The sequence below is a fragment of the Lepus europaeus genome, chromosome 12 (genome assembly GCF_033115175.1).
Source record: "Lepus europaeus isolate LE1 chromosome 12, mLepTim1.pri, whole genome shotgun sequence".
In the NCBI taxonomy this organism is placed as follows: Eukaryota; Metazoa; Chordata; class Mammalia; order Lagomorpha; family Leporidae; genus Lepus; species Lepus europaeus.
The window spans coordinates 36,936,598-36,955,781 of NC_084838.1; the positions used below are offsets into that span (position 1 = coordinate 36,936,598).

Consider the following 19,184-nt stretch of genomic DNA (forward strand, 5'->3'; position numbering starts at 1 on the left):
TGACATTTCAGGGGTCCAGTTTCACAGTGATATTGTGAATATTACATATACACATTCAGTCAGTGACTCAGCAAGTGGCTTCATTCAGTTTCTATTGATGAGGCTGTGTCTATCAGCTGAAACCCATAGCCCCAGGGAGGAAACTGCTCTTTTTCTTTTTACAGCCTTTCACAAATGAGACAGACATTTCAACCAAACACCTGGCTTTAGGTGGTGACCCTGGCCCTGGTTCCTGCCTCACGTGAAGCACTTCAGCGTGTTTTAATGCTTCTGTCTGACAGGAGCAGAACTAGTAGATGTCAGTGCTGGACTGAAAACCCAGCAGGCCTGTGGTTTCAGTCTTGCTCACAGTTTTGTGTCTGCATTCCATTTCTGGCCCTCAAAGATGTTTAGGTTATTTCAGAATTTAGCTACTTGTTTTATGCTATTTAACCCATTGTTCTATGTGTTTGGAGCTTGAGGTTACATCACAATTCAGTAGTACCTTGATTAGAAGTAATTTCCACATTTCTGTTTTTCTAACATTAAAAGTAATAATTATACAAGTGACAATCTCACATAACATACAAGTAACAATCTCATTACATAAAGTGTAGAAAATAGAAAATTACCCATAATCTATCCTTTCAGTCTAACAACAGCATTTAAAAATATATCCTTTTAATTTTTTTCTGCAGCAATTTGTATTTGTACAATTTTTATCTTGATTTTAACCTATATTTCCCAAGCATTAGTCTATGTTGCTATGTAGTCTTTATGACCATCATTTTAATGACTGCATATTAATCCACGAAACTATTCCACTGTAATTTACTTCCCAAATTACAAAGAAGCTCTCTGTGCATGTTTTTTCCTTTCAAGGGTTTGGATTTGTGGGGTGGTGGTGAAAGAGGCTAAACAATAGGACTGCCAAATTTCTACACAGATCATAGCAGAAAGGCATCATAGGACTAGTGTAATACTTGGCTGCAGTTCAGAATAATGATCCTGATATAGGAAAAGAAAGGACAAATTCAAATGAAAGTGAAAAATGTATTTCAGAAAGATGCAAGGAATTATATTCTCAATTAATCAATACAGATCATCTAGCACTGCTAGACAAAGCATTATGTATTTTCACCAACTTTTAAAGCAGATTATTTTGGGCCACACTGATAAAGTTCATTCTTTCACTATAATACTAACCTGATATTATTCACACAGTCTTCATGAGCTTCAGATAGAGTTTTTATGTGCTTTGAAGATATTGGGTCAAAAAGAAGAACTTCAGTCTGTTCACAAGCAACTGTCAGCACTGACCTGAAAGCAAAACGACACATTTCCCTTGGTTAGTTGTCTAGTATTGTTACTGATATTCACTTATTTATAATTGCACCAGCTACAGATGAATTTTTCTTTTTGGTTATGTTATTACCCACTGTTGGCAAGAGTAGGAGGAAATGATTCTCTCTCTCCCCCCTCTATGATAGTGAAGTATAAACTGGCACAGCTTATGTTTGGAGAGCACCTCTAGAGTAACTACCAAAATTTTAAACCTTTTGATTCAGTTTTTTTTCCTGAGAATTTAATCTATAGAAAATAATCATTTATTAGGGACTGTGTTGTAGCACAGCAGACAAAGCCACCATCTACAATGCCAACATCCCATATGAGCACCAGTTTGTGTCCTGGTTGCTCCATTTTTGATTCAACTCCTGGCTAATGGCCTGGGAAAAGTAGTGGAAGATGACCCAAGTGTTAGGGCCCCTGCCACCCACTTGGGAGACCCAGATGAAGCTCCTGAGTCCTGGCTTTGGCCTGGCCCAGCACTGGCTGGTGCAGCCATCTGGGGAGTGAACCAGCAGATGGAAGCTCGCTTTCTCTTTTTAAAATGTATTTTATTTAAAAGCATTATACCGAGAGGTAGAGAAAAAGAAAGGTCTTCCATCTGCTGGTTCACTCCCCAAATGACTGCAATGCCCAGAGCTGAGCAGATCCAAAGTCAAGAGCCAGAAGCTTCTTCTCATTCTCCCATGTGAGTGCAGGGGCCCAAGCATTGGGGCGTCTTCCACTGCTTTCCTAGGCACATTTAGCAAGGAGCTGGATGGGAAGTGGAGCAGCCGGGACTTGAATGGGTGCCCAAACAGGATGCCTATGCCACAGCCTACTATGCCACAGCACTGGCCCTGTTAACTCTCACTTTCGAAACAAATGAATCTTTAAAAAAGAATCATTTATGAATACAAAAAAACATGTATGAGGGGCCTTCAAAAAGTTCATGGAAAATGCATATTATTAAAAAACTGCCAGTACTGCAGGCTTTGGAGCAGGGCCAAGTGGCCCATTGGGGTCTGGAATCTTAACAATGCATATACATGAAAAAAGAACAGTGAGGAGCTGGAGCTGTGGCTTAGTGGGTAAAGCTGCAGCCAAAGCACCAACATCCCATATGAGTGCTGGTTCCAGACTGCTCCACTTCTGATCCAGCTCTCTGCTGTGGCCTGGGAAGGCAGAAGATGGCCCAAGTCCTTGGGCCCCTGCACCCACGTGGGAGACACGGAGGTGGTTCCTGGCTTTGGATCGGCACAGCTCAGGCTGTTGCGGCCAGTTAGAAAGTAAGCCAGCGGGTGGAAGATATTCTCTCTCTTTCTCTCTCTCTCTCTCTCTGCCTCTCCTTCTCTGTGTAACTCTTTCAAATAAATAAATAGATCTTTAAAAAAAGTGAGTGAATTTGTGTGGCCTTTTTACTGACTGAAATAGATCCAGAATAACTAGTGATTTCTGTACTACAGCAGATTCTTCGACTTGCCTTCCAGGAGCAGCTGGATTCAGTTTTGGGGAAGGAGCAGAGCATTACTGGTACTCCACTAGTACAGGAAATAAAAGGGAAGCAAACTCAGTTTGGAACTGTCTGTCTCCTTGACTATCCCTTACTCCTATCTTTTACTGGTTTGAATTTTGCTCTGAATTTATTAAGACCAAAGAAACAGAATATACATTTAGGAGCTTTATACCAAGAAATTTGCCTTGAAAGCTGCTATATCTGTGGAAGGAAAAGTATATCAAATTCCTGTCGGATTTTTCTTAATTTTATAAACAAGATTTCTTATGTCCTTAGATTATGAAGGATAAAACAAGTATAAATACACCTGCACACTTTTTATCAGTTGTGTGAGAATAACGAGATTTGTGTTTTTTTTTTTTTTTAATTAAACTTTTATTTAATGAATATAAATTTCCAAAGTATAGCTTGTGGGTTACAATGGCTTCCCCCCTCCCATAACCTCCCTCCCGCCCGCAACCCTCCCCCCTCCCGCTCCCTTTCCCCCTCCATTCGTGTAAAGATTCATTTTCAATTCTTTTTGTATACAGAAGATCAGTTTAGTATATATTAGGTAAAGATTTCAACATTTTGCCCATATAGCAACATCAAGTGAAAAAACTACCATTGGATTACTAATTATAGCATAAAATAGCAATGTACAGCACATTAAAGACAGAGATCCTACATAATTTTTTTTCAAAATAATTAATTTTCTATGCCTTTTCCATTTTAACACCAGGTTGTTTTTTTTTTTTTTTCATTTCCAATTCTCTTTATATACAGAAGATCACTTCAGTATATAATTAGCAAAGACCTCATCAGTCTGCGCCCACACAGAAACGCAAAGTATAAAAATACTGCTTCAGTACCAGTCGTAGCATCACTTGGCTTTAGACGACACATTGGGGACAGATCCCGCATGGGGTGTAAGTACACAGTGACTCCTGTTGCTGACTTAACAATTTGACACTCCTGTTCATGGCGTCAGTAATCTCCCTGGGCTCTAGTCATGAGTTGCAAGGGCTACACAATTCCATCAAGATGGCATGTACCAATGCCATCGCACTAGTCCAAGTGATCAATTTCAGCTCACAATTGATAGCTCTGATAGGTCTAAGAGTCAAAGAGATCACACAAACAAGATAAGTATCTGCTAATACTGATAGAATCAAAAAGGGAGAGAAAGATCCAACATGGGAAGTGGGATACACAGCAGACTCATAGGATGGCAGATGTCCTAAACAACACTCCGGCCTCAGAATCAGCCCTCAAGGCATTCAGATCTGGCTGAAGAGCCCATGAGAGTATAGCAGGCATGGAAAGCCAAGATACCATGGGAAAAAAAAAAAAAAAGGCCTAAGTGAATGATCTCTGTGAGTGAGATCCCAGTGGAAAGAACGGGGCCATCAAAGAAGGAGGTACCCTTCTCCGAAGGGAGGAGAGATTTGTGTTTTAAGGGCTCTGTCATGTGGATGTTTTGCCACTGCAGTTGACTACTTGGAAGATATTTTATAGTGGTATAATATTTTATTTCTCATTTATCCCCTTAATGACAGTGTTTGCAAACCTATGAGCCTACTGTCTCTCTAGCTAGGACATTATGAACGGTGTTTGCACTCACTGTGCAAATGCCCGTGTGTTACCTATTTAAGCAACATCACAGTGCCACTGCTCAAGGAAGTTGAATGAGGTGAACGCAGACACAGCTCTTTCCCCTTCCCCCCTTTTTTAAATTTAACAAATACTTTTGATGTTCCCCTTCCCCCCTCCCCTATTTGGAAATGTGTCAGATGTGCAATTGCGGAGACTCAGAGTGGTCCACATGGCGCCCCGCTTTTTCTGGGCTTCATTACAAGGCGTGCTGCAAGCCAGGCTACTTAAGCACCCCTTTCACAAGAAAATCTCCTGGGAGATGCAGCTGGCAGACTCAAGGAGTTTGGGAAACAGGACCATAGGGTTACACTCTGGAATCCTGGCCGTGAGTTGGATGCCTCACTTGGCTAAAAAGAGACACTGAACCTAAATGGCATAGCATGACTTTGTTCCTGCTTGGCTACATTTCTCAACACCACAGTCAGCTAAGTCACCTACAGCCACCTTTGAAAAACACAGAGAACATCTTCCCCGAGGGGAAAGTAGATTTGGAGTAAGCTGTTGTCAACACAATTCATCTGATAGCTTTTTAAACAACGGATCCCTATGAACTACAGATTCCTGGCACCAGCCCTCCCTGTTCTGCCATGATTCTCTGGACTCTGGTGTCTCTAAAGAGCATATGCTGGATCACTGAGAACACATCTGGTTGGCATGGCTCTTCCCAAGATCATCGTCATGGCGTGAGCCAGCATAATGGAGGTGGAGCAGGGAACCATCAACACTGGAGCAGCAGTCTGCACACCTGGAGAGGCTGTGCCTTTCAGGAAAAGCTTCCAACAGAGATCAGGGAAGAAAACAAAGATGAAAAGGTGGAAAAATTACAATTTGAAGAGGAAGATATTCCTTCTCTGAACCCAGAAGCTGGCAAACAGAGTCAGCTATGCAGACCTACTGGGACCCTTTCTGGAGTGTGGGAAAACCCACCTAGTACCAAGCAAACTTCCAAGATGTTCGTCATCAACGAAGTTTCCAAAGAGGATCCTGCTGCTGCCTTCCCTGCTGCATTCACCTCATCAGCATCTTCCCATGCAAATGGGAACAAAGCATCAACCATGGTTCCCAGCGTCTATAAGGACTTGCATCCTAAGCCCAAGGTTTCCAACCCCAAGGCATGGAAAACTAGTAGAATGGAACACACACAAATCAGGATCCCTTTCATCTAGCCCAGAGTCTGCTTCTACCAGTCCAATCTCCATTCCGAAGCCAGTGGTACTGGCTGGTGCTGCAGTTTTAAACTCTCCCAAAGGGAGTCCCTCCAGCAGCACCCCCTCCAACTGAGGTCAGCTCCTCTCATCTGACCAAGTTGACCCGCCGAACCACTGACAGGAGAGAGTTCCGTCTCGAGGATGACGGAAATGGAGACTTCTCAGAGAGCAGAGACTGTGACAGACCCGAGATCTGGAGGACAGCAGCACACCTGAGCCAAGGGCAGATGGAGAGGAAGGCTGGCCTCAGAATGGTCTTCCTCTCCCTGTGGTGGAAGAAGGAGAGGTCCTCCCACACTCCCTGGAAGCAGGGCACAGGTTACTGAAAGCAATGGGACGGCAGGAATACCCTGAAAATGATGAGAATTGCCTTCCCCTCGCAGAAGATGAGCTCAAAGAGTTCCACATGGAGACAGAGCAGCTGAGAGGAAACGGCTTCAGGAAAAGTGGCTTCCTGCAGAGCCGCATTCCGCCTGTTCTCCCCGTGGAGAAGCACTGAGTTTGAGGGCTCAGACACAGAAACCAGTAGCAGAGAAGCATCAGATGATGCCGCCTGGAAGCAGACACAGAAATGCTCACAGTCGTATCTGACCCAGCAAACTCGGCCTGTGTGTTCAGGGAGTGTACGAGAGAAATCGCTCTTTTCCTTTCCGTTTGCTTTTATTAAATTCTCCATGCACAAGGGAAATAATCGTAACCCAAAGAGAAAGCAACTGGTTTGTGTAGCTTTTGTTGTTGTTCTTCCGTGTTATCTGCTTAACAGAAAAAAGTCTGTGTAAGGGGAAAGAGTTTTAAAATATACGTTTACACACATATCCGATGTACATGGGGCGACGCACAGGCGGGAGCTGGCAGTGCAGTCATGCAAATACACTGGTGTGCAGCAACAGCTTCTACTTCCAACCCTGGGACACTCACCCTGTGCTCAAGCAATCATTGTCAATGACAAAGTGACTATTGAAGTTATACTTGTATTTAATTAATGCTAATAATTTGGATATTTTATTTTTGGCTGCGTGGGTAACTTTAGCCCTTAACTAAACATACGTGCTTTTTTTGTTTTTCTTTTTGGGTATAGCTGTAAAATACTTGGGTATAGGAAATGTGTTATTCTTGCAGCCTTGATATTCAGGATGGATTGTAAAATATACATTTTTGTGGGATTTCAAAGGTTAATATTATTTTTGTTAACATTATTTACAGATTTAAAAGATGTGGTTATCACAAGTCTGTTGAGGAAAACTATTGCATAAAATAACTAACTTGGCATAAATATTTTTCATCAGTTAAAAATAATTGCATGCATTTCAAAAATTTTTTGCACCAAAACAAACTTCTATTTTTAATTCCATTTGTCCATTGGTTCTGTAAAGATATGCCATATTGTAAAAAATGAAAAACTGAAAGTAACTTAAATGTAGGTGAATGAGAATAACTGATAATATAAGCCCCACTTGTCCAGTGGCTAGATTCTAAGATCCCCCATGGATGGCTAAAACTAGGTAGCACCAAACTCTATACATGCTGTTTTTCAGTATACATATATACCTATGATAAAGCTAAAGTAGGTATAGTAAGAGGTTAACAACAAGGATTAAATAAAATTATAACAATATACTGTAATAAAAATGTGAATGTGATATCATTCTGCCTCCCAAAATATCTTATTGTATTGTAGGTCTTAGCAATCTTATTTTCTTTCATTGTTGAGAATTTTCAACTTTTCATTTAAGGAAGCACTTCATAGCTTCTCTTTAGCATATCTGAATTGTCAGCATCACTATTCTTGTGCTTTGTGGCCACCATTAAGTCAAAAAGGGTTACCTGAACACAGGCACTGGAATACTGCACAGTTGATCTGATAACAGACAGCTACTAAGTGACTAAAGGGCAGGTAACATACACAGCATAGATATGCTGAACAAAGGCATGATTCACATCCAGGTGATGTAGAATGGCATGAGATTTCATCATAATACTCAGAACAGTGTATAACTTAAAACTTATGAAATGCAGGCCGGCGCCGTGGCTTAACAGGCTAATCCCCCGCCTTGTGGCGCCGGCACACCGGGTTCTAGTCTCGGTTGGGGCGCCGGATTCTATCCCAGTTGCCCCTCTTCCAGGCCAGCTCTCTGCTATGGCCCGGGAAGGCAGTGGTGGATGGCCCAAGTGCTTGGGCCCTGCACCCTCATGGGAGACCAGGAGAAGCACCTGGTTCCTGGCTTCGGATCAGCGAGATGCGCCAGCCGCAGCGGCCATTGGAGGGTGAACCAACGGCAAAAAGGAAGACCTTTCTCTCTGTCTCTCTCACTATCCACTCTGCCTGTCAAAAAAAAAAAAAAAAAAAACTTATGAAATGTATATTTCTGGAATTCTTAAAAAGTTTTATTTATTCATTTATTTGAAAGGCAGAGTGACAGAAAGATCAGGAGAAACAGAGATCTGGTTTACTTCCCAAATGTTTACAATAACCAGGGCTGGACCCAGTTAAAGCTATGAACTCCATCTGGGTCTTACACGTAGATAGCAGAAACTGAAGAACTTGGGCCATTATTTGCTGTCCCCTGAGGAACATAAGCAGGAAGCTGGATAGGAGCAGAAGTAGGACTTGATCGGAGGCACTCTGACATGGGATGCAGGTGTGCCAAGCGGTAGCTTACTGCACTGTGCCACAATGTCCACCCCTGGGATTTTCCATTTAACATTTTTGGACCGCGTTTGACAATGGGTAACTGAAACCACAGAAAGCTAAACTGTGGTAAAGGGGAGATTACTGTACTATACAGAAATTTAAAAGAGAAGGGTAGATAAGGACTCCAAAACACGTTTCTAAATGAGAAAAGCTACCTGCAAAAAAAACCCATGCAGCAGCCGGTGCTGTGGCATAATGGGTAAAGCCTCCACCTGCAGTGCCGGCATCCCATATGGGCGCAGGTTCAAGACCCAGCTGCTCCACTTCCGATTAAGCTCTCTGCTATGGCCTGGGAAAGCAGTAGAAGATGGCCCAAATCCTTGGGCCCCTGAACCTGCTTGGGAGATCTGGAAGAAGCTCCTGGCTCCTGGCTTCGGATCGGCACAGCTCCAGCCGTTGTAGCCAATTGGGGAGTGAAGCAGTAGATGGAAGACATCTCTCTTTCTCTCTGCCTCTCCTCCTCTCTCTGTGTAACTGTGACTTTCAAGTAAAAATAAAAATCTTTAAAGAAAAATAAAAACCATGCAGAGATAAGACAATTTAGGAGAAAATCATATATAACCAAATTATTTATTTCTTCATCAACACCTCTAAAATGTATTGGGAAAGCTCTAGCATATATCCTACCTACCAGGCCAGGTAGTTACAATCAGATTTTCCCTTCCTGTTTTCTTAGTTTTGTCTTTTGTTTCAGGCCTTCTCTATGACAAAATTATATTTTTATAAACCTTTTGCAAATCATATTTTGATTTGTGAAAATTGGTCATTTACTTTTTAAAAATTTTTTTAAAAAAACGTTTATTTTCATTTAATTGAAAGGCAGTGAGAGAGAGAGAGACAAAGAGCTTCCATTTATTGGTTCACTCCCCAAATGCCTACAATAGGGGAATTCTGCTCCAGATTGAAGCCTGGAGTCAAAGCCCCAATGGGACCTAAGTGCCTGAGCCATTACCTGCTGCCTTTGGGGGCATGCACCACAGGAAGCTGGCATCAGGAGTGGAGCTGGACTCAAATCCATGCACTCGGATATGGGATTTGGACCTCCCAAGTGGTATCTCAAATGCTGTGCCCAAACTCACCCCTATTGTATTTCTTATATTCAATGATCATGTAACTGTCCTTTAAAGGACTATTTTTTGAGATACCTGGACTTCAAACTGTAATGATATAGGGGTATTTTGCTATGTTTCCCATGTGTCCCCTGTCCATGGTCAGCGGTGCAGCAATGCAGAGAAGTGGGCCCTTTGAAAGGGGACTGGTCACAGGGTCAGTGATCTCAAGATTATACAGATCCATCTGGGGATTAATGGATTACTGTGGCAGTGGCCTTGTTATAAACATGCCTTGGGGCACGCCTGCCATCTCCTCATGTGATGCCCCACACCATGTTATAATATAATCAGAAGGATCTCACAGATGCCAGTGCCACGCTGTTGGACTTCTCAGCCTCCAGAACTGTGATTCTTTATAAAGAATATTCTGTATTCTTTATAAACTACCCAGTCTGTGGTACTCAGTTATAGCAGCAGAAAATACACCTGGGCATTTTTATGCTAGCTGATCACCATGAATAAAAATATTCAATTTATAATTTTAGAAGATTTATAAATAGTCACTTCTTTGTTAGTTGGAAGAGCCATGAAATGAGCATTTTTCCTTTTTGTATGTAAGCAAATATATCAGTAATTCTTAAACATAAAGAGAGATCCATAAAACTCACTTTTTAATACAATTACAGTATATTTTTATAATGGTGTGTTATGGCTTGAACACCAAACTCATACAGGCAGTTAAATCCCAAAGTTTGATGTTAACAGTTGAGGGATTAATGTTAATAGTTGATGGATTTAGGGTAGAGATTTGCCCTAAATATGGCATCTGGCAGGCAGGCCACGTGGGAAGTCTTAGGTCTTTGGTGGCTTGGCTTCAGAAAGTAGTTCTCAAGACAGGGTCAGTTAAATAAGCTCAGTACACTTCCTTTCACATTCTGCTTCCTGGCTTGTCATGTAAGATTGTCCCTCTGCCATAATATACTCTCACCAGATGCCTGAACCAATGAGAGCCTGATCTTGGACAGTAAACCTCCAAATTGTAAGCCAAATAAATTTTCTTTCTTCATTTCAGGTATTTTAGTTGTACTAATGAAAAGCTAATACAATGGTATAATATGTACTTTCTGAACGGATATAACATGTACCAATATCAAAGCCAATATTGAGGCCTGCGCTGCGGCACAGCGCATTAATGCCCTGGCCTGAAGCACCGGCATCCCATATGGACACCAGTTCTAGTCCCAGCTGCTCCACTTCTGATCCAGCTCTCTGCTATGGCCTGGGATAGCAGTAGAAGATGGCCCAAGTCCTTGGGCCCCTGCACCCACATGGGAGACCTGGAGGAAGCTCCTGGCTTCAGACTGGCGCAGCTCCAGCCATTGCGGCCAGTTGGGGAGTGAACCAGTGGATGGAAGACACCCCCCGCCCCGGCCTCTCCTCTCTCTGTGTAACTCTTGACTTTCAAATAAATAATAATAATTAAAAAGCCAACCCTTTTTTCCACGGGCATTTAATACCTCCTTTATCATGCATAAGATTTGTTTTTGGACTCTATATTGTATTCTGTGTAATGCCACACTATCTTAACTTCTAAAAGGCTTATAATGTATTTAGTATATGGCACTGTTTCATAAACATCTTTTTTCTTGGCTAATATATTTTCTCTTCAAATGAATTTTATAGGACATCAAGTCTTACTAGAAAAAATCTTGTGAAATTTTTAATAGGATGCCCTGACTTCACAGATATTTTAAACTATTTATTCATTTATTTACCTGAAAAGCAGAATGACTAAGAGGGAGAGACACAGAGAAAGAGATTTCTTATCCATTGGTTCACACCCTAAATGCCTGTAATAGCCAGAGCCGAGTCAAGCCAAAGCCAGGAGCCTAGGGCTAATCTGGGTCTCCCATGTGGGTGGCAGGGATCCAAGTACTGGACCATCATTCACTGCCTTCTCTGGGTGTGCATTGGCAGGAAGCTGGATTAGAAGCAGAAGAGCTGGGCCTAGAACTGGCACTCCAAAATGGGATGCAAGTGTCTCAGGTGGCAGCTTAACCCAATGTACCACAAAGCCCACCCCTGACTGTACAGATTAATTGGGTACAACTTGTAACAAGACTGAATCATCAAATATAGTAACAGGCATACTTTCCCACATATTCATGATGTTCTAAGGAAGAGTATTTTAGCAATTCTTGGGCATTTGACTATCCCTATATATTTAGAATCAACTATCAAATTATGTGAACACACACACAAAATCCAGCTGATTTTTTGTATTACTGTATTAAATTTACAGGGAAATTTGAACAGAATTGACATTTCTTTTTTTTTTTTTTTTTGGGGGGGGGGGGACAGGCAGAGTGGATAGTGAGAGAGAGAGACAGAGAGAAAGGTCTTCCTTTTTGCCGTTGGTTCACCCTCCAATGGCCGCTGCGGCTGGCGCATCTCGCTGATCCGAAGCCAGGAGCCAGGTGCTTCTCCTGGTCTCCCATGCGGGTGCAGGGCCCAAGCACTTGGGCCATAGCAGAGAGCTGGCCTGGAAGAGGAGCAACTGGGATAGAATCCGGCGCCCCAACCGGGACTAGAACCCGGTGTGCCAGTGCCGCAAGGCGGAGGATTAGCCTGTTAAGCCACGGCGCCAGCCAGGATTGACATTTATACAATCCAAGAACATGGTGCACCTCCATTGGTTTAAATCTCCTCTCAATGAAGTTTTATAGTTTTCATGCCTGTTTTAGGTTAGATTTATCCCTGGGTACTTGATTTTTTTTTTTTTTTAAGATTTATTTACTGGGGCTGGCGCTACAGCATAGCAGGTAAACTGCCATCTGCAGTGCTAGCATCTACATGGGCACTGGTTCAAGTCTCAGCTACTCTTCTTCCAATCCAGCTCTTTGCTATGGCCTGGGAAAGCAGTAGAAGATGGCCCAAGTCCTGAGAAGAAGCTGCAGGCTCCTACCTTTGGATTGGCCCACCTCTGGCCATTGTGGCCATTTGGGGAAGGAACCAGCAGATGGAAGCTCGCTCGCTCTCTCTCTCTCTCTCCCCCCCCCCTCAAATAAATAAAGAAATCTTTAAAAAAATAAAAGATTGATTTACTTTGAAAGGCAGAATTACAGAGTAAAAGGAGAGACAGAGATCTTCTATCTGCTACTTCACTCTCCAAACGGCCACAATGACTGAGACAGGGCCAGGCCAAAGCCAAGAACCTGGAACTCCACTTGGATCTACCATGAGGGTGGCAGGGGTCCAAGCACTTGGGCCATCTGCTGCTGCTTTCCTAAGTGCATTAGCAGGGAGCCAGATCAGAAGCGGAGCAACTGGGACTTGAACTGGTTGCTCATATGGGATGTCAGCATCACAGGCAGTAGCTTACCCTGCTGCACCACAATGCTGGCCCTGAGACAAGGTTTTTAATTACAGATGTAGTACTTTCGGCCAGCACCACAGCTCAATAGGCTAATCCTCCGCCTGTGGTGCCAGCACACCAGGTTCTAGTCCCGGTGGGGGTGCCAGATTCTGTCCCAGTTGCCCCTCTTCCAGGCCAGCTCTCTGCTGTAGCCCGGGAATGCAGTGGAGGATGGCCTAAGTCCTTGGGTCCTGCACCCGCATGGGAGACCAGAAGAAGCACCTGGCTCCTGGCTTTGGATCAGCGCGGTGCGCCGGCCGCAGTGGCCATTGGAGAGTGAACCAACAGCAAAAGGAAGACCTTTCTCTCTGTCTCTCTCTCTCACTGTCCACTCTGCCTGTCCAAAAAAAAAAAAAAAAAAAAAGAGGAAAAAAACCCCAGATGTAGTACTTTCACTGATTATGGTACTACTATTTGAGATTCTAATTTTTTACAATATCAGTTTTGGTCATTTCTACTCTTCCAGAAACTAGCCCGTTTCACTGAAGTTGTTCACAATATCATTCATTTCCATTTTTAAATTGAAGTATAAATACACCCAGAAAACTGCATAAATTGTAAGAATACATCACAGAGACAGCTCTCCTCACTGGTTCCCTCCCAGTATGTTCTCATAAGGATAGTTCAAAAAGGTGCCACATAGGGCAGGCATTATGGCACAGTGGGTTAAGCTTTTTGCCCACAACCAATGTGGAATGCTGTTTCAAGTCCTGGCTACTCCACTTGTATTCTGGCTTTCTGCTAACGAGCATCCTGGAAGGCAGTAGGTGACGCTCTAGTACTTGGCTACCTGCCACCCTATGGAGATCTCAATGGAGCTCAGGCTGCTGGCTTTCACATGGCCCAGCCCTGGCTGTTGCAGGTTTCCGGACAATGAAGCAGTGGACAGAAGATATTCATATTCATTCATTTTCTCTCTCTCCTTTGCTCTGCCTTTCAAATAAATATTTCAAAGGAAAAAAAAAAAAAAGGCATCTCACATCTCACATACAATTCTCTCCAGGGGTGGGGAACTCGGGTCTGCAAAAACATTTGTTCTGGCCCTGCCAAGGTAACCACGGCAGGACCAAAACAAAGTCAATAAATCCACAGCAGACTAATTTTTAAGTTGATAAAATTGTATGGCCCATGAATGATGTATATCCAAGTGGCCCTTAGAAGGGTCATTCACACCTGAATCTAATAACATTAATTTTTTCCCAAATGTCATCTTAGGAGGTGGTACACTTTTTTCACAATTTTTGGTAAGACTTTTTTTTTTAAAAAAATATTTATTTATTTCCAAGGCCAGGTTAGAGAGAGAGGAAGAGAAAGAGATCATTTCTCTGCTGGTTCAGTCCCCAAATGGTAGCAACAGCAAGGGCTAGGCTGGGCCCAAGTCAGGAGCCAGGAACTCCATCTGGGTTTCCCACATGGGTGGCAGGGGTTGAAGTACTTGGGCCATCTTCTGCTGCCCTCCCAGGCACATTAGCAGAAGGCTGGGTCAGAAGCAGAACAGGTGGGACTCGAACCAGTGATCTGACAAGGATGCTGACCTTGCAGATGGCAGCTTAAATCACTGTACCATAATGTCAGCCCCACAGACATTTTTCAAACTCTTTGGAAATTACTTTCTAGTCCATACCGCCTTTACTTTTTTTTTTTTTTTTTTGGGGGGGGGTGGGGGAAGAGTGCCACATTCCTTTTACTTTGGTCTCTATTCAATTCATACAGTTAGGGGCCAGTGCTATGGCGCAACAGGTTAAAGATGCAGCCTGCAGCATGGCTGGTTCAAGTCCTGGCTGCTCCACTTCCAATCCAGCTCCCTGCTAATGCATCTGGGAAAGCAGCAGAGGATGGCTCAGATCCCTGGCCGCTGCACCCACATAGGAGACCCTTAAGAAGCTCCTGGGTTGGCTTGGCCCAGGCTGGTCGTTGTGGCCATTTGTGGAATGAACCAGCGAATGGAAGATCTGCCTCTCCACTCTCTCTGTAAGTCTGCCTTTCAAATAAAATTTAAATTCATAAATGTAGGCCGGCGCCGTGGCTCAACAGGCTAATCCTCCACCTGCAGCGTCGGCACACCAGGTTCTAGTCCCGGTCGGGGCGCCGGATCTATCCCGGCTGCCCCTCTTCCAGGCCAGCTCTCTGCTATGGCCCAGGAGTGCAGTGGAGGATGGCCCAAGTGCTTGCGCCCTGCACCCCATGGGAGACCAGGAGAAGCACCTGGCTCCTGCCTTCGGATCAGCGCCGTGCGCTGGCTGCAGCGGCCATTAGAGGGTGAACCAACGGCAAAGGAAGACCTTTCTGTCTCTCTCTCTCACTGTCCACTCTGCCAGTCAAAAAGTAAAAAAAAAAAAAAAAAAAAATTCATAAATGTAATTCTCATATTCTACATCATTTCTCTTCCATATTAGTTGCCCTTGTAAATGACAGTGGTTATGCTACCAGGCAAGATGATTTAATTCATCTGTAACTGAAGAATGTAAGAAAATTATCTCATTTAACACAGACACAGCCTCTGTCTGTGAAGTTCTTTAAGTCCTATACAAAGCTGGGCATACTAGAAAGTGAAGTAACAATACTGAAGGGGCCAGCATTGTGGCCTAACAGGTTAAGTCACAGCGTGCTCCACTTCAGTCCAGCTCCCTGCTAATGCTCAAGTCCTTGGGTCCCCATACCCACGTTGGACACCCAGAAGTTCCTGGCTCTGGCCTGGCCCAGCACTGGCTGTTGTGGCCACATGGGGAGTGAACGCGTGGATGGAAGATATCTTTGTCTTTCCCTCTCTCTCTGTAACTCTGCCTTTCAAATAAATAAATAAGTCTTTAAAAAATACTGAAAAATTAAAACACTGCATTATTTTCACTCACTACCTTAAACAAAGATGACAAAGAATGGTGATATGCATCACTGGCAAAGATATGGAAGAGGGCAGGCACTTTCCTATGTGTCTAATAGGAATGAGAACTGGTATGACCTTCACAGAGGGCAATTGAACAGAAGATATCAAACTTTTCATATCCTTTGATCATTCTAAGGATTTAACCTAAGGCCGGCCATAAGTCAAAAATATCAATTCATAGAGGTGGAAATAATGTTACAGAAATATAGTTACAGGTGCCGGTGCTGTGGCATAGCGGGTAAAGCTGCCGCCTGTGGTGCCAGCATCCTATATGGGCACTGGTTCAAGTCCCAGCTACTCTACTTCTGATCCAGTTCTCTGCTATGGCCTGGAAAGGCAGAAGATGGCCCAAGTCCTTGGGACCCTGCACTCACGTGGAAGACCCAGAAGAAGCTCCTGGTTCCTGACTTCGGATCAGCCTAGCTCTGGCCATTGAGGCCATTTGGGGAGTGAACCAGCAGATGGAAGACCTCTCTCTCCCTCTGCCTCTCTGTAACTTTTTCAAATAAATAAATAAATCTTTAAAAAATATATTAACAAAGAGCTCATAAAAACTATGAGAAAAAAGGCTACAAAACAAGATGATTGTATGTACATTAAAATAAACAAACACAAAAAGTGTCTGGAATTTATTCAGTCTCTAGGATTATAAGTGGCATTTAGCTACTTTTTGTTCTGTTGTTGCCTAAATTTTCCACAATAAACATATATTGTATAATTTTAAATTATTGAATTATTTCATTTTAAGTACCAGAATACCTGCAATTTGAATTCCTTTTTCATAACTCATTGCTTCTCCCATCCTCAGCCTAAAATCTCACCTCCAAAGAACAGAAGCAGTTACCTTCTCCTGTCCTGGAAGTACAGGCAGAGGATGGGAGGAGAGGGAACAGGACACGGAGAGGAAAGGGAACCAATAAGAGGGAGACTCCTGGTGTTTTAGGGGACCTTGAAGAAGAGGGGTTGGTTAGAGGAAGGAAGAGAGAAGGTTCCATGCACAAGCTTCCACCCAACTGTCTGCCTTAATCAGTTATGCGTCCGCTCCTATGCTGTGCACCCAACCCCAAGAAAGAGAAGAAGTCCCAGGGACCCTCGCACAGGATGTGACTAGGCCGCACCTGCATTAGCGAAACGGCGCTAAGACCAGCCTGCTTACAACCATTTCTGACTCTGTTCCTTGGCTATTTTAGGTGTTTCTTTACAATTTTTGCTTCATAACCCTAGCCTTTCTCAGCTTCTCTAACGTGACACTGCCTCTCCCCTACCACGGGTCCTCAGCTACACCAGTCTCTAGCTGGAATACTTTTATCCCCTCTCCAACCCTATCTGAACGCACTTCTCTCCTACTGGTTCAAGTGTCACTTTCTCAGGGAAGCCTCAAACACCACAGTCCACAAGAGGCTGCCTCAAGCTTTTACCTCAGCTTGTAAACACACATTATGCGTTATTTTCTAAGCTTATCTGATAGGTCCCAAAGTCAATGACAGCAGTGCCATTAGCTGGTTTTGCTCACCACTGTTACCCCTGCATCTGGAGCATAGCAGCGCTCAACAAGTATTTGTTGAATAAAGGAATGAACGAGCAACCAAGCGAATGACCAGCAAACCAGAGGCCTTGATAGGCTAAGAATTATCACTATGCCTCCTGTATACACATTTGCTCCTTTGGCCGCTTTCACATTTCTTCACAGGACAGAGTTGTTTTGTTTGCTTGTTTTAAGATTTCTTTCTTTCCTTGAAAGGCACAACAACAGAAAGGGGTCGGGGGAACGGGGAAAAGGAGACAGATACAGCGCTCCCACCAGCTGGTTCACTCCCAGTGGCAGCAACCCAGCCCCAGGTGAAGCCAGGAGACCACAACGCAAACCGATCTCTGACGTCGGGGGCAGGGGCCCAAGCACTCGGGCCCATCTCTGCTGGCTTCCCAAGGCGCATTAGCAGGGAGTTGGCTGGGAAGCGGAAATGCCGGACGGGTGCTCGGATACGGGACGCCGGCGTTGTAAACAGCAGCCTAACCCGCGGTTTTAAATACACAGAGAAGCCTCCTATTATTTGGAAAATACCCCACAGCCAAAAGCACACCAAGGCCACGCATAAAATAGTTCATCCGCCAAGAAAAAGGCCGGACAGCCTTAACAGAAGCCTGTCGTCCGGCCAGGGGACTTCACATCGCTTCCCGGCAGTGTCTCGGCTTCCTGCTGGGGCCAAGGCACGCATCACACTCGCGCCCCCACGGCCAGCCCCGGCACCAGGTGCCAGGAATCTGCAGGCTCCCTACCCTGGACACGAGCGAGCCTCGGCGAGAAAGCGAAGCCCAGGAGCACGCACTGGAAACGTCTGCCCCGACACCGCCGGGCCCAGCTCCCGCACACCTGCCGGGCGCCCCCTCCCCCAGCGTCCCCGGCCTCCAGGTGGGCCAGGGAGGCTCCCCGCGCGGCAGCGCCGGCGCCGGCGGGCACTCGGCCTGCGAGAGGCCGCGCTTACCCGTCGGGCGAGTACTCGAGGTTGAAGACGGCCCCGTGCGTGCGCGTGCTGAGGTACACCGAGTCCGCCGGGTGGATGGAACCGTAGAGGTTCGTCATGGTGCGGAAATTGTCCCGCGCCGGGTCCACGAACAGCCCGCGGCCCAGGCTGCGCTCTCTCAGCCACCCGAACAGTCTGGCGCCGGGGCCGCCCAGGCCGGCGCAGAGGCCGTGCCAGCCCCGGCTCCCGGCCTTGCAGTCGGGCCCGGAGCGCCGGCGCGGAGAGGAGGGCGGTGACGGCTCTCCCTGGGCGCAGGCGGCTGAGGACTCCAGCGCTCCGGCCGGCCCGAGCTCGCCAGCGCGCGCCGCCGGGGACAGCGAGGGGGCGCCGGGCCGGCGGGGGCTCCGGGCGGGCGGCGGGGGCGAGCCTGAGTCAGCCCCGGGCTGCGGCGGCGCGGGCGGGGGAGGAGACGGCGGCCCGCCGGCTGCCGCCTGCTCCTCCGCCCTGGCTCCTGCCGCCCGGTCCCCTTCGGGGCTGCGGGGCCCGAAGGGAAACATGACCAACGCCCCCCGTCCCCGGCTCCCGGCCGCAGTCCCGCCTGCCGACACCTCAGCGCTCCCTCTCCTGCCGCTACTTCCGGGTGCGGCGGCCTAATCCCGCCGGCTAGGAAACCCGCCCCGCCCCGCCGGCTGCCGGGAGCCGGGGACCGGGAAAGCAGAGGCACCGCCCGGCTGGCGGCGCCGCGGCCCTGAGACCCGAGCTAGGGTTGCCCGCTGTACGTTGGAGCGGGCGACCGATGCTGAAAGGCGGTCTGTAGTTGCCAGAGCCTGGTGGCTGCATGCCTGGGGACGAGGAGGCCACCGGGCAGGCCAGAGGCTGGGCAGGATTACGGACTGGCGCCTCCTTCACTGAGGGCAGCGAGGGCGGGTGGGGAATAATCGCATTATGTGCAGGTCACCCAGGGTAAGCGGCGTGGCGCACAGCCTGCGCAGCCCGGGAGTCTAAGGACTCGGGT

The 19,184-nt window shown here is 45.9% G+C and overlaps 1 protein-coding gene and 1 pseudogene across 1 annotated transcript in view; one reads left to right on the forward strand and one right to left on the reverse strand.

Moving 5' to 3' along the window:
• DCAF10 (DDB1 and CUL4 associated factor 10) overlaps nucleotides 1-18,777 on the reverse strand; it is a 54,203-nt gene extending 35,426 nt beyond the window's left edge. Inside the window, exons 1-2 of the mRNA XM_062207927.1 lie at nucleotides 18,191-18,777; nucleotides 1,186-1,299 (exon numbers count right to left, since the gene is read on the reverse strand). Coding sequence (XP_062063911.1) covers nucleotides 1,186-1,299; nucleotides 18,191-18,726 — 650 coding nt within the window. The 5' untranslated portion in view covers nucleotides 18,727-18,777. The remainder of the gene's footprint in view (nucleotides 1-1,185; nucleotides 1,300-18,190) is intronic.
• On the forward strand, nucleotides 4,827-6,443 carry LOC133771848 (vasculin-like protein 1; annotated as a pseudogene).
• Nucleotides 18,778-19,184: the final 407 nt, after the last annotated feature.